Below are 20205 nucleotides of genomic sequence, written 5' to 3'. Positions count from 1 at the left end.
TTGTGTTAAACTGGATTTGCTTTTCCATTTCCATTTGCTGTTGGAGAAGAAATGTTCTGACATGACATATGACCAATCAATAATTGGAAAGTGCTCGCATGAGTCATTTGAAGCCAGTGCTTCAGACAGTGTCAGCCCCAGCTGGGATTAAAACCTGCAAAGAGTTGTTCTGCAATCAGTGATTCTGCAGCATCTCCTCTGGGTGTCTGCATTTCACTAATAAGGATACCCAGTAGACATCAACGAAAATAACTCTTGCCTTTGTTGCTTAGATGTTTTTGTGTGCTCTGAAATGATCTTGGCATATACAAATATACTTTGTTACCCAGCCTAAAGGATGCACGGCAGGAATTGTTATTCTGTCTGTTGAGAACTTTGGTAGAAAAGAAATGGCTTTATTTTACTGTGACTCTGAAGAGAATAAGAGCCTGACCCTACCCCGTGGTTTTCTGTGTGTTTTTACATTTTTCCCCTCCTTCTACTAATGATGCTCTATTACTCCTACAGGGCTATAATAATCCGAAATGGTGAAGTCATTCCAATGTCTTCAGAATTCACTCCAGAGACTGAACGCCAGCGACTTCAGTATCTGGTAAGAGACTGCAGATCCAAATCAGGTGCTGATGATGATGAGCATTGCCCAGGAACATCTGAGGTTAAAAAACACATGCAGCTGAACTACTGGGGCTCTGTGGAAGATCACGTGTGCTGAACACTAGTGGCTGACTATGCGTGTATGTGTGTTTTAGCCATCGGTAAATATGCAGAAAAGCCTGACAATGCAAATCCTGGTGAAAGAAGTCTTACCTCTTTTGTAGAGGCCATTGGTTGGCATGGCTGTGCTTATGTGCCTTGTGCAGCTGCCGACCTTAAGCAGCTCATTGGTGCCGGGTAATGAGAGCTCGGACACACAACTAACAAGCCACAGAGGTATTTCAGTACATCCCAGTGTTTACTTTGTGACAGTATAAAATACCACAAAGTGCTCTACGCGCACATGTGGACAGTATTGCAGGGGTTTATTCATTTGCTCTAATAGTATGCCAACAGAACCAGCTCAAGTAGAGAAGTCCAACGCAGAGGTGATCTGAGCGGGTGTTAGTAACTGCAGCATAGGATGGGGGAAGAAAGACAAGTTTTGCGTAATGTTGGAGCACCCGTAAAGCTGTGACAGGGCGACTACCCGAGGGGATGCAGGATGCTTTATACACCAAGTCATGTTGGCTGACAAGCTGCCCAAGAAACATAAGTCAAAATTCACGTTCTTTTTCATGCAGACAATCCTGTTGTTTTTCAAGTATTTCATTGACAGTCGGATCATTTGGTTGAAGTTGGGTGGCTCTTTGTCAAAATGCCATTCCTAACGTGTCCAAGAGATTTCTTTTCTGCTTCCTCTGGTCTCCTGCTTTTAACTTCTAGAAATTCAAGCTTAAGCCAAGGCAGGCTCACTATTAGCTTTGTCTGAAGCAAGGTGGACAGGCCAAGGCTGGTGGCATTCTCTGTTCTTCAGGTGTCTTTTATCTTCAGCCTGGCCCAGGCACTGTAGTTTGAGACAAGACAAAGTGCCAGTGGCTGAAGATGGTGGTGGAAGATCTTAAAGAAATTTGTAAAGGTTTCTACAACCGTCACATTTAGTTTTTAGTCAGATTCACTGGCCTGAAGCTGAAAATTTCAGAGGAAGTGCTACTTTGGGAGTATTTATATTCAGTAAACCAAATGGAAAAGAGGCCTAATAAATATTTACACTCCAGTTACATTTAAAATAATTTGTTTGCCTTTAAAATAAAAGGTATCTTTAGTATCTAGGAAGTCTGGTGCTTCTGTAAGAAATACGAGATAAAGCATTGCCTACAAGGAATCTTTTTCTCTTTTGATGTCCTTTCTGGCTTATATTGAAAACAGCAGCTGATGTGAAAAGCATTTCTGCTGTTTCCTTTGGATTTTTTTTACCTTTCTTTGTTTGTTTTGTTTCTATATGTAACAAATATGCCAGAACTATGGATATCATGTTCAAAGAAAATACATGCAAGGCAGCAAGAGCGTGAAACAAAATCAGAGATAATTTCAAACACAGCATTCTGTTAGTAACATTTTTACTCTAGTTTTATTTAAAAAAAAAAAAAAAAAAAGACCCCCATATCTTTGTAAGGTTGGCATAAACATTACTCTACATTGTAATGTTACATTCCGCTCTTGCATCTGTCCCATTGATTACACCCCAAAGATCTCCCCTTACTCACTTAGGGCTGTCCCCTTACTCTCCTGTTGTTCTGCTCTCCGTATCTCTTGTTGTTCCTACCCGAAAGTGCCTTGCTTTGGATTTATTTTCTTATTTGCAGTTAAGGCTGAGTTTCCCCGTTCCAAACAAATTGCACTGTTCTTGCTGAACAATCGGAAGAAAGTTGCTTAATCGTTTTAACACAAATATTTTACTTGGTAAATGCAGAGATACTGTTCTGCTCAGGGCTTGTCTATGCAGGGAGGTTGCTGTGAAGGCAAACGGAGGGTATGAATTTGCAGCAGGCAGGCTCCTGAACGGCAGCAGCCTGTGGAGATACTGTTAGCATAGGCAGGCTGAAGAAGCCTTCCTCTGCCTTTAGTGCCTGTTGAGTACTTCAGCCACGGAAGGCGTTGGTTTAGGTTAACTGGTGACTTCTGCATTCTTCTTCCGTCTTCTGGGCCTCAACTTCTACATGCAAGGAAATCTTCAGGAAACGAGCTGTTCAGTCATGAAAGTATCATTGTATAAAACCCTCCCGCCCAGTCTTACACATACCTGAGTTCCAAATAGTGCTGGTTGAACAAATGAGGGGAAAACAATTGCTTTCTTTACTCAGCTCGTGTTTTAATGCAAGTGACCCCAGACATAGGCCTCTGCCATGGCAGCTTCGAAAGAACAAGGTCACTGCGCAGTCACTCCGACCTTTGAGCAACTCTGGGCGCATTCATCTTCACATCTCCACCTGCACCCTGTCCTTGCAGTGGGAGGCCAGCACACAGCTCCTCAGTGCCTCCTGTGGGATGATGGACGACCTGCCATGAGTATCCCCTTGGCTCTTTGGCTTCCCAAAGAGGGTCAGGGCACACACTGCTTCTCTTCCACCCTCAGGCGTTCACAATCCTCCTTTTGTTTTGAATTTTGAGGTCTTTGTGTTCTGTTTGGCACTCTGGCAGAAGAATTTGCACAGTGCCTGCTCAGGGAAGGCTCTGGCTTTCCATATCCGTACATCTTGAGAAAGAACCAAATGCAGTATTGACTGGGAGCTGCTCTGGTATGTGCAGCAGTTGTACAGGCAACGAGTGCCAGAGGCAATTTTCGTTTTATGTTCTGAGGACGCTATTAATTTCAGTCATGATAGTCTAAATTGCAACAGTAAATGGCTTAGATTTTGTTACTTATCCCCTTGGAAAAAGCGTTAAAATGAGTGATGAATGAGCATATTGCAGATGGGTGTATTTCTGTTAGTTACCGAAGTCACACTTCAGAGATGTCATTGCTGCACGTGGTTTTATAGAATGGCCTTTTGTAACAAGGAGAGGACCAATCCAGGGATGGATTCAGCTCCCACTTTTCCTCCTTTCTTCTGGCACCACCTCCTTTAGTTATCACCGTTTGGCTCAACAAGAATCTGGCCATATGGTACTGGCTGAGTAATTTGGAGAACCTCTGGATGTGTTGTGCTGTGGTTGTGGGAGGTATTCCCAGGTAGTAGAATGTCCTACAGGAGAAAATGGCACGATACGATAAGAGGATGGCTGATGCATGGGAAAACAGTAAGCCTAAAAATACCAAGCAATGCAGTGAAACTACTAGTGCCAGTGATGTCCTAGAGCTGCACATGCCAGAGGAGCTGGAAGAGGGGTGAGGGAAAGAGACTTGCATAGTACAATAAGGTGCGTACAATGTTCCCTGTGACCTAATTAACAAGCATACTAGTGTGTAAGTCTAGGTTTATCTTAATTTCATGTTTGCTTTGCTGAGCACTAGGAAACACAGCAGGAAGTAAATGGTCTTTTGAAAGAAACGTGACTAATATTTCCCTGAGCAGACTCCATTTCGTACAGCTAATGTTGAATGTAATACATCCAGCCACAAAATACACCATAAAATGGCTGAGTACCAAACATATGATACAGGCTGTGCCAGATTTATGCCAAAAAAACTGTAACAGCTTCTAAAAGAAAAATGATGGAAAATATTCCCATTTCATAACACAGAATAACAAAGTTGTCTGAACATGCCTCGTAAGGATATAGAAAGTGTTTGACGGTCACTGTTTTTATTACATTTTACGTTCTCTGGATGATGTTTCTAATCTGAAGGTTTTACAAATGGTGACTAAACAAATGAAAAGTAGAAAATGTGGTGCTTCATCACAGCTGAAATTCTGGTAGTTAGGTAACTTACTGTTTTTGTTTCTCTTTTGATCAGTTCAAAGGATTTCTTAGTGTCTGCTTATGTATCTACTTGAAGGACCTGTAGACTTTCAAAGAGTTGCTTTTATTTATATTCTGGTTCAGCATAGTTTGGTTGGTGAAAGGGAGAAGAGCCCTGCCTTGTAGTAATTGGAGAACAGTTCTCAACAAACTTTACTGAAAGTCAGAGCTGCGTTTTATAATATATCGTTCTTTTCTCTGCAGAATTACCAGTGAAACATCAAGAATAACTGTTAAAAAGAGAATAAAAATTAAAAAATACCTCCCCCAAAAATGAATTTCTTCACATAAGAATTCAGTTCACAGCACCAGAAGCTTCCAAATTGCTCTTTTCCCTCTGTTCCACTGACGCCAAAAATATTAGAATCAAGTTAAGATCCCTAGATTGTAAATCAAGCATTGAGGCTTGGCTGCGGAAGAGAAATCTTATTTGAACATTAGCAGTCCTCTGGTAACTCTGCCAGCTTTATTAATCTTATTTCACTTGTGACCTCAGACTTTCCATCTGAGTAAATCTTTATGAAATGCAGTCTCTCCCAATCGCTTTCCCTTTTCAATAATGAAATTCTTGTTTTCAAGGGGAAAAATGCTAAAAGCCTGTAACTTTATTTCTTCTGAACCTATGATCCAGCCTAATAAGTAATCTCATAATCTAAGGGTTAAATAGCTTTTGATTTCAGGTATGAGGTTTTTTGCTTTAAGTAAGGCTTATTTTTTTTGTAGGTAGATGACACCAGTCTTTAGCTAGAAGTGGCCTGTAATGACTTAATCAAGATAGGCTGTGCATTTTCAAAAGTGAACTGAACTGCACTTTCTAAGCAGACTGTTGGCTTCATTTTTTTACAAAATCATAGATTAGAAAGAAGAAATATTAAAAATGCAGCTCTGTTGTGCGTTGCAATACATACATCATTAGGGATGTTGCAACTCCTTTGCAGCTTGAGCAAAAAATGAAATCAAAGTTTACATACGCTTGTCAATAAGGAACCCAAAGTTCTGGAAGTATGGAAAGCCTCATCTGGACTAATACTGAGAGGCCACTCAAAAGTCAGTAGTGCTTCTCATCCATTTCTGTATTGAGAAGCAGCGATCCAATTAGAGGGCCCTTCAAACAAATACTTGGGTGGGGGAGGGAACCCTGGGTGCCTGTAGATTGCAGAGGGAAAATGCCCTTAACTGCACATGGAAATAATCTGATGGAGCTCCTGTTTCGGGAAGGGATCACAATGTCAAGATCACACTTGTGTGCTTGAAAGCTGCCTCTTGAAAGCAGAATCCAATCTTGTCAGCTACACAGCATCTCCCTCGGTCCCGACTCAGCAGAGCTGGGAGGTGTTTTGTGAAAGGATGCCTGGCGAAAGGAGCGGGGACAGGCTGATGGACGGTTAGCGCTGCCATGCGCTGAGCCTGATCCAACTCCTATTAAATTGAGTGGGAGCAGGTTCAGCCCTGAAATGCAGGAAATATTTTATTGTGAACTATCTGCATGATAGCTGCCAGGTAGATCAATAAGGGCTTCCACTGCTTCCTGCTGCTCACCTTTGATGAGCGCTAGATTTATGACAAACCCAGCAACTAAAGCATGCTCATTTGGTCTGCCCCGATGGCAGCTGCTGCTGAAGATAAGACAGACGTTATTGCCTTAACTGGCTGGCTAAGGAAAAAGAGTTATCTGCAGAAAGGTTAAGAAATGCAACTTTTTTTTTGGTTCCGTAGCCAATTTAACTGTATCTTCAGAAAAGCTCACTCATGGCGTGGCTTTGGGGGGAGGGGGAGGAGGGATTGTTTATTCATTTGTTAAAGAAAAACGAGTGAGGTTCATTTCAGAAGGAAGAAATACAGTATGATTAAGGATTAACCTATTGTGTCAGGTGATCTGTGTATAAAAGTGTGCGGTGGACAAAGAGCTGAAGCTGCCTCCTGTTGTTCTCAAGCACGGTCAGCTCTGAGCCACGCAGGCCTTGGGCTCGGCTCCACTGAGGAGGCCCCCCAGCATCTGGAGAGCAGTACACCAGAAGGGACAGCAGCATCACTGGTCGAATGTTCACACTGTCAAAAACATCAGTCGCTGCTTTTCTTTAATCATATCCTGTATGAAGGAAGTAGTTTTTAGAAAACCCAAAAATAAAGTGCTCTGCAATTCACATTTACTTGCAGAGTCCGAGCAATGGGGTGCAGCAGGCTAGGAAGGTAAAGGGAGCAGAACCATTGCTCATTTTTTCTGGAGACAGTGAAAATTAAAGCGTTGGAGTAACATTAGGTCGTGTGTGTTGTCAACATAGGTGCACAGTGTGTCAAATAGCTTGAGCTCCTTTCTACATGCATCCCTCCAAGTCTCCGTTTGCTCGATGGCTTTGTCCTTTGTCCAGTCATTCTCTCAGGCCACCAACCTGCAAAAGGAGATGTTGTGCTTTACAAAGCCCTGCAGACTCCTTCAGGGCCAGTGGATGATGCATACTTCAAAGATCCCAAATGCTGAGAAGCACTGAGAAGAAATTGAGGGGTTTTGAGGGACAGAGGACTACTCCCAGTCGGGCTACTGCCAGACACCAGTTATTGTGAGAACTGGTATATGTGCACCTCACAAAGCAGAGCTTGTCGTCTTCCTTGTTTAAAAAGGAAAAAAATAAAAGTGTGTGGGAAGGGAGTGAGAAAGGATGGTAATGCTATCTCATTAAAAATAGATGATGTCTTGTTTTGTGTTGTTCATGTGGTATCTGTGGCTTGGTTTTTGCCCACAGGCTTACATGCAGCCCCACTTGCTGGGAAATGAGTTCACACATTTAGAGTTTCCACGGAGGGTGCAGCGCAAGGAAGTTGGAAAAAGGATGCTCTACCGTGACTTCAACATGACTGGCTGGTAAGGATGTGCCCTTCTCAGCATGGGGTCAATCTTCTCCCCTACCCATGCCTGTTTTGTATGCATCTTTGATTAAACTGCATCAAAGGTGGAGGTATACACCTGTGTATTATAAGGAAAGGTATTTTCTTCTTTCAGATGTATTTTTCTTTTAGAAGTTCACATTTGAAATGACTTGACCTCCCTCCACAGCCAGGACCTCAGTTCATTTTAGCGTGTGAGCACTCAAAGCAGAGCAAACACTTAAAGGGGAAGATATGCCAGGGGGTATTCATGAAAGCTGAACAACTCTCCAATCTTGCAAGTAGCTTCTTACAGAATCTGGATCAGTGGGCCACCGTGTCTTTGCATGCCAAGGAGTGCTTGCAGAAGGGAAGAGCTGCCTTCCATGCTCCAGCGCAGCTGACACCTGATTTGGGTAACCCTTCAGGAACTGTTTTAGAGGTGGACCTATCTGAATAGAAGTCATAGCCATCCGAAAATGAAAGGCTTGAATGAACAGTATCGACAAGAAGAGTGATGAGGTTTTTGTCTTGGGTTAAATTGTTTTGTGTCAGCTCAAGAGGCTCCTTCTTAAGTGATTTTCACTTAACAAAGCCCAACTCTTTGTTGTTGAGTACTGTGTATACAACCTATAAAGGAACAGGCCCTGTGTATGCAAATGGCCGTTACTTTCTTGCTGTTTACGTTTTAGCATCCTTAGAAAATGTTCATTCAGAAAAGGAAAAGATGGAGGGGGTAAAAACACCTGAGCTCTTGTATGTTTGGAGACTTGGATGTACACAAATAACTACAACTCCACATGCTTCTGATTGTCCGATACTTTACAGACCATAAATATAATGATGTTTTAATGGCAGAATAATGACCTAAGTTTATAATATAATCTGGAGTGTTTGTACTGTACAGAACATGCTAATCTGGGAATAACCAGCGTTGTCCATCATCTTGAACAGCTGCTAGTAGAAATACCTAATCTCTCCCTGAAATTATGGCTGCACATTTTAAATAGGCTACAGGCATGAGTGAAAGAATAGGAACAAAATGAGAACATTGCCTCAACTGAGGACTTGAACAGTAAAGTATTTGGAAGATTGTGAGACAGTCTTCCAGTTTCTGCAAAGGGAGAGGTTTCTTGTCAAACTCATGCATTTCTGAAGACATCAGAAAAAAATGGCTTCATGTAGACTTCCAAAAGCTTTTTTTCAAGATGTGAGAAGCTATTGGGGAAAAATAGGAAAAAAGAAAAAAAAGAAAAAAAAAGATAAAAAGCCAAACCACCCAACTGATTTTGGGGAGAGCTACAGTAGTTATCATGGGCCAAGAGGAGGGTAAGAGCAAAATTCTTTCACTAGTTGGAAGGCAAAGAGGTTTTGTTCAGGTTCATGGGAGTTGTTTTGGCTTTTCCTCAGTTGCTTAGATGTCTGAGAAGGAAATGTGGTTAGAATGGTTGAAGTTGCAGTATTTGCAGGTGATACAGCCCTTCTACTAATAAGCAAGAAGGACTGTGAGGAACTGAGAAGATTTAAACAAATTACACAAATGGGCATCACAGTGATCAAATTTAGCATTGATAAATAGCAAGTAAAGGATGACGTGGGAAAAATAAGTATTTTTGCACAGTAGACATTCCAAATGAACTTGAGAGCCATGTCAGTAACTGCAGCGCAAGTTCGGCTTGCGAGCAGGATGTTGGGGTGCATACAAGGTTGGAATGGTTAAAAATTGAACAAAAGGATAATTCTGCATGCCTTATTTGTGAATCTGTGCATAGCACTTATTCAGAATGGTTATTGCACAACTAGTGTTGTTTGGCGTTAGAAGAAAGATAAATAAGAAGGAACATGTTTTAAATGTGGAATAGTGAGTAGAAGATTGGGTAAGTCTAAATGGATTGCAGTTTGATTTGATGTATTGTTTTTCACTCCTGGTGTGTGAACTCTTTTAACCCTAACATATGGCAAGGGGGAGAAATGAGTTGATTTTCCTGCTGATTTTTCTGAATTTCCTGAAGTGTGGGACACACGTTGATCCAGTTACAGATTCTAATATGGTCAGTGCAAAGATTATCACTGATTTAACACAAATATACCTAGCTGTAAGTAGATGTTCCAGAACAAATACTTAAACTGTGACTTGAAAATTCAAGACTAAATTCACCTCAGTGTTTTCCCAGGCGGCCTCTGCCAAGCAAAAGCATGTGGAGACTGTGATGATGCTACCTCTCCCTGCTGTTCCTTTTGACTTCTGGCAGGAATTGGAAAATAGGGGCTGCACTCTTGTCCTAAATAAAAGAATCAGAATCTTCTAGCTGTTCTGTACCCCACAGCTAGCGTATCTGTTACCTCTTTGTTTGATTCTCTCACCATTTCATTGTCCTGAACTGCTCTGTCATCGTAAGATTTATTTAAATCAGAGTCCTTTTAAACAAGGATCCATTTCTTCTCTCAGGGTGTGTGCCCAAGGAAGTGTTGTTTTCTGTTGAATTGCATGCAGTGATCTCCTAAGCAGAGGAAATGCAATCTGCTTCTATTTATCCAAAAGTCTGGGTCAATTTTACAGGTTGAGATTGTGGAGGAGATGTTAGATTTCCAGCGTGATGGGCCCTCAGAGGTAACAGTTTGAAGTGGCTGGCGTTTCAGTGATTGTTTTCCACCTTGAAGTGAAAACTTCAAGAGTCTTGCTCTTGTTTTCTTCCCTTTCTAATTCTTAGAATTAATTGGTGCATCAGGGTCCAGCAGCCAAGGACATATCTGTTCTCCATTTGTTTCTATGGACAAAATCTATCACGGAAAATAAATTAGCATATATATTCCTTTTCTAGAAAACGTCAGATGCTACTTTGGCCAGCCAGAGACAAACCTTTATGTTGCCAAACCTTTATCACTTAAAATGCAGAAGATCAATTGTCTGAATCTTTTTTTGGTCAGTGACTTCACTGTGTGTTGACGTTTGCATGTACCCGTAGAGAGGTGCAGGTGATGCCGGGAAGAAGCAGCCGCTCTTACACTTACTTACTTCATCCTTTAGTGGGAGGGTGTAAAACTCAGTGCTGTGATGTTTCCTCAGGAAAATGAACTGCTTTATTTTAAAATTCAGGACACTTTCTGTGTTTTCTATTAGAAGCCGTATGAGTTCTTTTTTTCTTTTTTTTTTTTCTTTTTTTTTTCTTTTTCTTTTTTACCCTTCTCCTGTGCTCTGGAGCTTTTCAGATTCTCAACAATGAATTGGCTGGCCCAGCTCGTTTGGATTACAAAAGGTTATTGTCTTTGGGTCTGTCATAATGCATTTGGCCTTTTTTTTCTTTTTTCTTTTCTCGTTTTTCTTTTTCTTTCTTTCTTTCTTCCTTTTTATTTTTTCCCTGTGAAGTTTCCACACTGGCTTTGTCTCAACAGCCCACAGTGGTAGCAGAGCTGCCAAGTTTCCCCACAGCATTAAGGACAACCACTGATCCAGCAATGTGTGCTGCATCACTAGTCCAGGCTGCCCGTAACTGCTTTGAGACCAGCCTTTCCCTTTTCCCCCGAGCTCTCCCACCCTTCACCCTTTCTCCTTTCACACCCATGGGATTTGGGACAGGAAATCCACTGTATTAAATACATATAAAATAAATCCCATCTAGGTGGGAGCTGACTGTGAGCTGCCCCTTTGGCACCCTCGCCCCCAGCACATCGTGCTTGAGCAACTCTTGCAGATCGCGTACTGCAGCTGGCAAGGCATCTTAAGAGCTGTGTCTCCTGCTGAACAAGCCTCCGAGCTGTCTCGAGCTGTAATTTGCTGGCAGACATCTGTGTTACTAACAGTCTTTCACAGCTGGATCTCTGGCCTAGGGTTTTCAGTCCGTGGCTTGCAGAGGTTAAGCTCGTATCAGAAAGGAGGGTACTTCTGGTGACACTGAGATGTCCTGGCAACAGAAGCGTCAGGGAGGACTCTGACCACGAGAGCAAAGTGCTGCCAGTGCTAAAAGAGGTAGAGATTATGGGAAAGAAGCAGGCCTGGTGATTACTGTGCTCCTTTCAAGGACTGCACAGAATTAGTGTTTTCCGTCTCTTCCTTTTATTTAGCATTTAAGACACGGTTGGCAAGTTTTCCTTTACACTTGGATAAGACCAGCGAGATCAATTCTGCTTTGCTCTGAATGTATCTGAGACATCTTCCCCAAACCTGCTCGGTGATTTTCTGTTTTCCTGTGCCCCTTACTGGCATGTGTACACACAAAGCTGCTTCTCCCAGTGTTCCTCCGTCAGCCTCCTGCAGCGCCAGAGCATCCTTACAGCAGTGTGTTTAACCAGAGGCAGCCAGAAGACACTACCAGTTGGCATTGGCCTTTTGTGGTTTCAAAATTAGTTTTTTGCTCCTCCTTGGAACGTAAACAGTGGCCTTTCTGCTGTTCTCATTAAAGTAGGATTCTTTAAATGCTTGTTTTCAGATCAAAGCTTCAATGTTTTGACTCCAGCAGATTTTAGAGGCAAAAGAGCCCCAGACAAAAGTCCGGTTTTAGAGCTGATTTGTTTGTGACTTCTTTTGCCCTCCAGGACCGCACAGAGTTGAACTGGACCCACGAAAAGCGGCTCAACCCAGCAGAGCCCCAGCCACGCGTAGTGGGCTGAAGCCCCGGGACGCAGCGAGTGATAGGACTGCGTGCTCCACCCGAGCGTGCCCCATTGCGGTAGGGGCTGCAGAGCCCTTCACAGCAGCCCTGTGCCTCCAGAGGCCTGGCTGCGGTACGTGACCAGCCGCCCGACGGCCAGCCCCTTCTGGGGAAGCGCTGCGCGTGTGATTTATTCCCAGGCAGCGAGGCTGGTGCCCTGGGGCTGGCGCTAAGCAAAAACCATTTTATTCTAGAGTCAATATTGGCCACTTGCTGGCAAGCCGCCAGCCTATTCTGCGCTCGCCCTTTTCTTTTCCAACAGGGAATGTCTTTCAGCCTCTGAGCATCTGATTAAAAAAGCAACTTCACTTTTCAAGCCATTTTATTTGGTTTGGGATGGATGCCTCTTACTTTCATTGTGCAGCCTGCCTCACGGCCTGCGGTTCAGGCTCCAGCTCACAAAACCCAGGGTCTCATTAATCACTTATTGGGGATCCGGAGTGCCACGGCAGGAGCCAATGTACATGTTTTGCTTGGTAATGCGTGAGCCCGACTGAACAAACATTGCCAGTGTGGCTGCTCGTTCGTTGCAGCCCCGCTCCGTGTCCTCTGACGGCGCGTTCAGGTAGGCCGGCCGAGGAGCGCGTAAGCAGATTGAGAAATGCCACCGGGAGCTTTATGAAGCAGGCGCCCGCGCTGCACCCCCGTTTAATATAAATTGATTTATTGAATCAAGCACAGAAGCCCTGCTACAGAAACCTCGGGCTATATCCTCCGGAGAGCCACCTAATAAAACAGCCCCGACTGACACTCCTCATTAGCTTTCCCACCGATCCCAAGGCAGCATTTAAAGTGACACTGTCCCTCTTTCTGCCTGAATTTATCTGCCGGCTAATGCCGCTGGGTCTAATTAGCTTAGCATTATTAGTCTTATTCAGATAAGCTGCATTTCCTAACAGCTTGATTCCAACTTGTAAAAAGTAATTGGAAGTCTGCAGACCCTGTGCCGTAACCTGCTTGATTACGCCTTTTAGCCAAATTCATGTAATTTACAAAAAGTCATTCTCCCCTCCCCCCCCCCATTTTTTAATTGAGCTTTTTTGTCAAGTGAAACCTTCTGCGCTTCTTCTGTTGAAACCCCGGCCATATTGTTGTGTTTGAGACCTCAGCCGTATCCTTTGCACAATCACCAGGGAGAGATCAAATTTTAATTTCATAATTACTTCACAAAAAAAGCAGCCTTTTCCCGAGTCACTCCTGGTATTAATTTCCTCCCAGCAACTTACATTTTCATAATTTAATGATTACGGGCCACCTTTGCAGCATTAGGCCTTTCCAGAGAAAGGAGACAGAGGGTGTCATTTTTGCAGCAGGAGCCGTAATGCGTGGCCACTCGCCTGGCTTTTTGTCTTTGCTCCTGTGGCGAGGCACTCGGGTGCACAGCCCCAGCATTTGGGGGATTTTCGGCCCTTCCTGCAGGAGCAGGGGGAGGTGGGAGCTGGCCTGCTGCGTACAGCACATCTCCTGGCCGTGAAAAAAAGTAATAGTGCTGCAACAAAAGGGGAAACTAAGTCTGAGGTAAAGGTCTTTGTAAATGGCCTTTCTGGGGCCAAGTGAGCCTGGCAAGAAAGTGTCTGGTCCAAGCCATGTCCTGCAGGAGTGTTTTCTGCAAGCAATGCATCCAAGGCCTTTCTCCACATGGCTGCATAACTCTGCCTGGGCTTTGCCTCGGCACAAGATCAGGTGCCTCATATGCAATGACAGCAAAAGGCTCCTAGTCTGTGGAATCAGTTCTACTAGCCAGAAACTGAACTGAAATACAGTGATAATCTTCAATCTGAAAACACACACACAAACAAGTCTTCCTCCTGGGGAGGTGCAGTCTCTTTCCCCACTCCTGCCTTCTAGTCCAGAAACCTCCTCTGGCTTCTTGAGCTGCACAAATTCCTCCTGACCTTCCTGGGTCCCCAGGGAGTCCTCCTTTCCATTGCCACCCAAGCTGGATGAAGACTCTGCTCCCAACCGAGAGGAGGCCCCGTGCTCCCCAGAGGAGCTTCCAGCACTGCTGTGTGGGATGGCAAGGGCTCTGCTTGCTGTGTCTTGCTGCCCACCCCATCCTATATGACACAAATCTTTCTCAGAAGAGTTTGCTCCATGGTCCTTCCTTACCAGCGATCTCCTTTCCTTCCAGACGATTCCCAACGAAGCAGACACTACAGGTGAACAAGCAGTCTTTCTCCCATCTGCTTCACTTCAGCCTTTTAGCAGGAAGTACAGCAAAATGTGAATTTACAAGCAGTTCTTCTGTCCATCACAGTGAATTAAGCCCATAGGGTGTTGACATCCCACTTCCCCTATCCCTCTGTCTGAAGGGTGAGTTGCTGACAAACCTTCATGTTTGTCTTTTAAAAGCAGAAGAAATGAAGTAAAATCTTAAGAAGTACTTGAGTCAGCAAATTCTCTGGAAAGAAAAAAGACCTGTTGAAACTGTTGCAGAGCATGAATCCATTGGTTGTGTAACTGCAGTGTCTGCACATGGTTAGGTTGCTTGCAGGTAGAGAAGCTCTGCCTGTCGCAAGCAGTGAGGCAAAGTGCTTGCAATACACTTGGCCCTCCTGTCCTCCTGAACACAAAAGTAGTAAGGGAAGGTGCTTATAAATTACCCTTAGTTGCATTTTTTCATGATTTGCCCTTTTTTGGACAAGGTCCTCCATAGGTCCTTGCCCACCTGCTCCCCAGCTTTTCCTCCACTACTTTCTTTTAATGCTCCATTAGAGGCAAATGTACTAAAAAATCAGCCACACTCAGGGAAGTGCCTGCGAGAGGATGCCAATGCTCGAGTCTGTAAAATGGGCTGACCAAGATGGGTGGAGTTCACTTTGCTTAGGAGTTACTTCCACAGCAGTACCTGGTACCTGGGGAACGCATCCTCTCCAGAAAAGGCCCACAGCTCAAGTATCAGTCTGATTTGACCAGACTGGAAAAAATATCTGTATGCAAGCCATGCTGAGAGTTTAAACTTTTACATTACATTTACAATACATTTAAACTTTTTTAAATGTATACGTGTGTAGACAAAGCTGGAATTTGCAAAATTTAAACGCTGTACAGTTTCAGGTTTAGAAGAAGGGGTTGCTGCCTTTTCTGGGGAAAAGAGATGTTTTAAAACTTGTATGTTTTCCAGTTTACCTGAAGGAAACCCTTTTAGAGTGTCTTAGTTTAGAATAGCTGTTTCACTAAAAACTGTTTTGTGCACGTATACACGTGCATGTCTTCTTTAATCCATCTGGGTTTGCCATCATCCTTTCTCTTATAAACATTGCTATAGTTTGTGTGCTTTTATTGTATTTGTATATTGTAGTTTTGCATCATTAAACTATGTCAGATGAGTAATAGGGGAAAGACACTGAGGCACTGAAACATTAAAACTAACATATCTAGAGGGTACTTAGTATCAGACAGCGCTCTCTGGATTTAGAGAGCCTGACTCTGCAAAGCACACATGTAAGGACATTTTAAAAAATTATGGTTGGATTGAGACATAAATTGCAAGATTTTCAGTGGCTCTTTGCCTAACCTGTGCTACATATCGTTTCTCCTTTTGGAAAATTTGGAAGTAAGCACTTACATTGGTTTGATACCTGCATTTCGATAGACAGTAAGGAAAACCAGTTCCTCGGGGTTGGTGATTTGAGCTCTGTTACTCAAAAATAGCTCCAGTCCACTGATTGCTTGGGAGGACTGGGGGGGAACTGGGAACTGTTTCTTTCAAATTTTATGTTGCTCAAGGATAAAAATCTAGTTTTCTGTTGGTATGACCAAGAAAGGTCGAGCTTGAGTAACACAGGTCAGGATGATGGGAGGTTGGTTGGTTTGCTGGAGGGGTTTTGTTGTGCTTGTTGTTTTGTGTTTGGTTTTGTTTTGTCTTTTTTTTTTTTTTTTTTTTTTTTTACAGTATAATAGCAAAGTAGTGCTAGAAATACACTGCGTCCACAAACCTGTCTCAAAGGAGAATCTTCATCCTTGTGTTCAATATAAACTAAGACATTTCTGATGGTGTAGTGCTTTTTCTTTGTGCTTGCCACAAGTGGGTTTTGCTTTATGCTTCAAGCTAAAGCCCTTTGATGGCAATTCTTTTTGCTGTTCCTCAGTTTACTATCAAGTGTCACTAGCAGAGATGTAAAAACGAGCAAACATTCAAAAGCCAAGTGCTGTGGAAAAGCAGAGCACACAGTGGGCATGGAGTCTGGATTCCCCTGTTGTCTGCAGAACTGAGCCTTCCAGGTCAGCATAGATTGTGTTTTTGCTACCATCTGTTGTGCCTAGGGATGCCAATGCAATGCCTTCAATGAACGGTAGACTTGCACAATTTGCTGTAAGAGAACACAAAGTAGGTTTTTGTTTTGTTTTGTTTTGGTTTTTGTCACTGACAACTTCTACTCTTACATGAATTTGTATCTGCTTTCAGAAGACCAATTTTAAGAACCAATTATATGGCAGGAGAATGCTTAACATATGTAAGAAATTATCTAGGATTTTGGCTCGGAAATTTGTGTTTGGGAGCTGACTAGCTTTTCAAGTTCTGACCCAGCAATATTCAGGTAATTTTGACTATCTCTTATTTAACAACTGTCTAAAGTGCTGCTAACAACTGCAGGTACTGTAGGAAATTTATTTCATAGATTGTCTTGGGCATTTATCAGCTTCTGGTGATTTTTCACCATGTATTTAGAGCAGATTCCAGTTTGCAGACGAGTAACATCATGTCAGTCCTAGTTCTTTCGTTCTGACATCTCTTTTGGCTCCTGGTGCGATTTGGCCTGGTTTTCCAAAATGTTGATCCTGAGTCCAAATGTAACTTTGTGGGTGGTACATATGTCAAGCCCTAGTTCAGTATTTTTGGACAGCAGTAGCATTTCATAATTCTTTTGAAACGAAAAGAAGAAACAAAGTTAACTGAAAAAAATGCAGCTAGATTTAGCTGGGCACAAGCTTGCCTTTTCTACTCCCCCTTCTCCACCCCCTGTGTTTTTCCATTTGGAGAAATAGAGGTTTACGTGGCAGAAGCACTGACAGGATTTAGGCTCGTTCAGAGCAGCAAGCAGTAGTATGGTCGTGTCCTTATAACCTTATAACCTGTCTGCTCATGCCCTGCTGTCTGTGGAATCCTTCTGGGATGGCGAAGAGGAGGATGGGGAGCTCAGAGGACCGCAACCCTGCCTTTATGTTTTTTAAAACAGCGAGATAGGCTGAGTTACAGGGATGTCTGAATAAGGCTGTGTTGGCATTAAAAAAGCCAAACAACCCCCTCAGGTTCTCCATATGTCTGTGTTTGATATACCTATTGCCATATTACATCTTTATATACAGCATACTCTCTAAAGAGCACAGGAAGGTATAAATGCAACTTTACTACATAAAGTCAAGTGAAATAGTCCAGAAGGTTGTAGCCTGTGTGAAATAAACACATGTACAAAGTACAGGAGGTTTCACACGGAATAAATCACTGGGAACTTCATAGCTTCCTTCCTTCCTTCGCCCCGGCGCAGTTGCAGAGCTGCTAGCTGAAAAGCTGTCCTTCATCATTCTTTTGCAGGAAACCACAGGCTCATATATTATTAATTCTGTTTCGCTAGTAGTGCAGGGCTTAGGTACTTCTCTCAAGTGTCTTAGGTCGCTCTTCAGTGTATCCAAGCCAGCTCCACTGCTGCGGTTGCAGTTCTAAGCATTGTTTTTCCAGGGCTGATAATTTTTCAGGCAATAGCAATATCAATAGGAAAAAAAATGCATTTGAGATGAGTCTTGACACCCACATTCTGAGCCCAGGAGATGACTTACTTGTGAGAAACAGTGAAACAAATTGCTGTGGCCCTCTGGTCATCTCTGACTGAGTCACATAGCTTCAGGAGGTCGTAGGCCAGCCTGATGTCCTTCCTAATCTGTTGATGAAACAAGTTAGCGTCAGCCCTTGCAACATAGCTTCTTCCAGCATCCTTGCACCGTGGTGTCACAGTGGAAGATGGTCTTTTTGGTGGGTCCATAAAAGATGCAGGACTTAACCGTGGGGACCATTCTTTTGAAGGACACAAGACCAACTGATGCTTTTTTCCCTTCCACCTCCCCTTCTTTTTTCCCCTTCTTCCTAAAGCACAGTTGGTGTGAGGTGCTACAAAGGAAAATGAAGGGGGGGGGTGGAGAGTGGGATGAAAAGTTGGTCCCTGTTTTGGCTACTTACAATGTGAAGTGGGGGCTTCAGTCTTCAGTATTTTTAGTTATCATGCAGATAATATAATTTGTGGGTAAAGAATGGGTTTGTTTGTTTCTTTAAAAAGGGGGTTGTAAATAGTTAAGTCACATTATCTTAGTCATATTTTTTTTGTAACAAATATCTCCAGCAGTTTAAAAATCCAATAGGAATTGTCTTCTTGGGCTTATGGTTTGGATTAGTCATTTGATTCCGATGACCAACACAGACTCAGCTGACACCGTTTTTCTTGGTGTCAGAGCACAACTGCCTCTATGGAAAGGAATGAGAAGAATTCAGACTCCTCCTCGGGGAGGTTTTGCCAGAGCTTCCAGAGCTGTGGTTCTAACCGGAAGCTTTGGGATGTGTTCGCGACCAGTCAGGGAGTAAATAGAGTGATGGTAAAATTATCGTCCTGGTTCAAACCAGGATATCCCAGTAGGTGAGTGAGGCGGAGACCTTAGCTATTGCCTGCTGGATGAGAGAACAGGAACAGGAGCAAAGGCCATGAATGACTGACTCATCCCTCCCAAGAAAATGCCAATCCGAGTTTTAAATGTCACTGAAGTTTTACCAAGCTCACCATGTGTAGTGATTTGTGGCCTTTAGTTTAAGAGCTGTAGTTTCCCTTCCCACAGTACAGGAGCCATTTAAGTGCCTTCTCCATAGCCTCCCTTGCAGAGATGCCTACGTACCCCAGATACTCCTGACTCTCTGGTCTCCCATGAAGCACCCACCGTGTTTTGCAAACCTTACCTGGTTCCATTTAGGGATTTCCCATCCAGCGATGTTTTATAGCGTGGGAGTAGAGTCCTCCACTACTGTTTCTTCTTTGAGTTTTGGTTTCTTTTTCTCCTTTCTACACCTACCCCAAAGCCCTAATATGGACCCTACCTGTGGTTACTAAGAAATGAAAGGGGGGTCTCAAGTGGGTCTACACTACTTTCTTTTTTAAGAGGTTTGCCTAGATGCTGCAGCACGCATAGCGGTGTAATCCACCACCATTTACTGCTCCCAGGTCTGTGCCATATTTTGGTGAAGCAGGGGGCAGTTAAATCACAATCTAGGATTTCACCTTTACTTTTTAATTTTCCTGCTGGTTTGTGTCCCGTTGCTTAAATTGAATGCAATTCCCCTGAGCTCAAGCAAGCAGCCCAGCTTGGGAGACACGCAGCAGGGGCTGGCAGGGACCTGCTGCTGTCCCTTCCCTTCTCCTGCTTGGCACTTCCATGTCAGCAGGGGTTGCTGACCCATGCTCTCAGACAATGGTTTTGGTGTCAACCCGAGGACCGGGGGCAGGGATAGAACAAAAGGGAGGACAACACCCAGGGAAAGCATGGGGAGGAACAATTCTGTGGCATGAAGGGAAGTGTGTCCCTCTGGCAAAGCTGTGGGGTGAGGTACTCCAACCAAAGAGGGACCCAAGGTTTTTTTACACAAGCCACAGGGCTCTGTGGCTGTGAGAGTGACAGCCATCTATTTTTCTGATTTTATTTCTCACTTGCAAAATTGCTCACCTTCTCACCTCATCAGTGTCAACAGCTGGATGTGTAAAAGGTAGAGTACGCAGGCATGAAGCGAACAGAATCAGAGCATGAACATTTACTTCTCTTGTCTCTCGGCCACTGGAAAACTGCTGCGAAATGTAAAATTTCTGACAACCTTGAATGTTGCAGTCAAGGTCAAATGAACACTAAATAGCCTTCTAAAACTCTTCAGCATGTGAAGCTTGCCTTTAGTTTAAGCAGCCCTGAAAGGTGAGAACAGGATCAGAGAGCTGTTTCACACTTAACCACATACACGCTCAGTTGCTGCTCACCATTTCACATTAACGGTGTGAATCGAGGCATTGGTTGGTTTCTTGGCTTTTTGTTTTGTTCCTGTTTGTTTAATGGCACTGTGTTATGGTATAGCTACTGCCATAACCCACAATGTGTTACCTGGTGAGGATGCTATTCCAGTCTACCTCTTTCTCCATGTAGGCAGTAGGAGCAGGCTGGCACATTACATACTTTGTGGTCACTTTTTTTCGTGTGGTGAAATGGACTAAATCTTTGTGAAAAATCTTTCCAT

At 43.4% G+C, this 20205-nt stretch overlaps 1 protein-coding gene across 2 annotated transcripts in view; it reads left to right on the top strand.

Annotated features, from left to right (window-relative positions):
- PPM1H (protein phosphatase, Mg2+/Mn2+ dependent 1H) overlaps positions 1-20205 on the top strand; it is a 134117-nt gene that overhangs the window by 96771 nt on the left and 17141 nt on the right. For both annotated transcript variants that reach the window (XM_035332715.1, XM_035332725.1), the window contains exons 5-6: positions 508-592; positions 7179-7297. In XM_035332715.1, coding sequence (XP_035188606.1) covers positions 508-592; positions 7179-7297 — 204 coding nt within the window. The remainder of the gene's footprint in view (positions 1-507; positions 593-7178; positions 7298-20205) is intronic.

The sequence above is a fragment of the Oxyura jamaicensis genome, chromosome 1, assembly GCF_011077185.1.
Source record: "Oxyura jamaicensis isolate SHBP4307 breed ruddy duck chromosome 1, BPBGC_Ojam_1.0, whole genome shotgun sequence".
NCBI classification, from domain to species: domain Eukaryota; kingdom Metazoa; phylum Chordata; class Aves; order Anseriformes; family Anatidae; genus Oxyura; species Oxyura jamaicensis.
The sequence above is the reverse complement of the archived record's forward strand: the minus strand, read 5'-3'. Positions and strand labels throughout refer to the sequence as shown.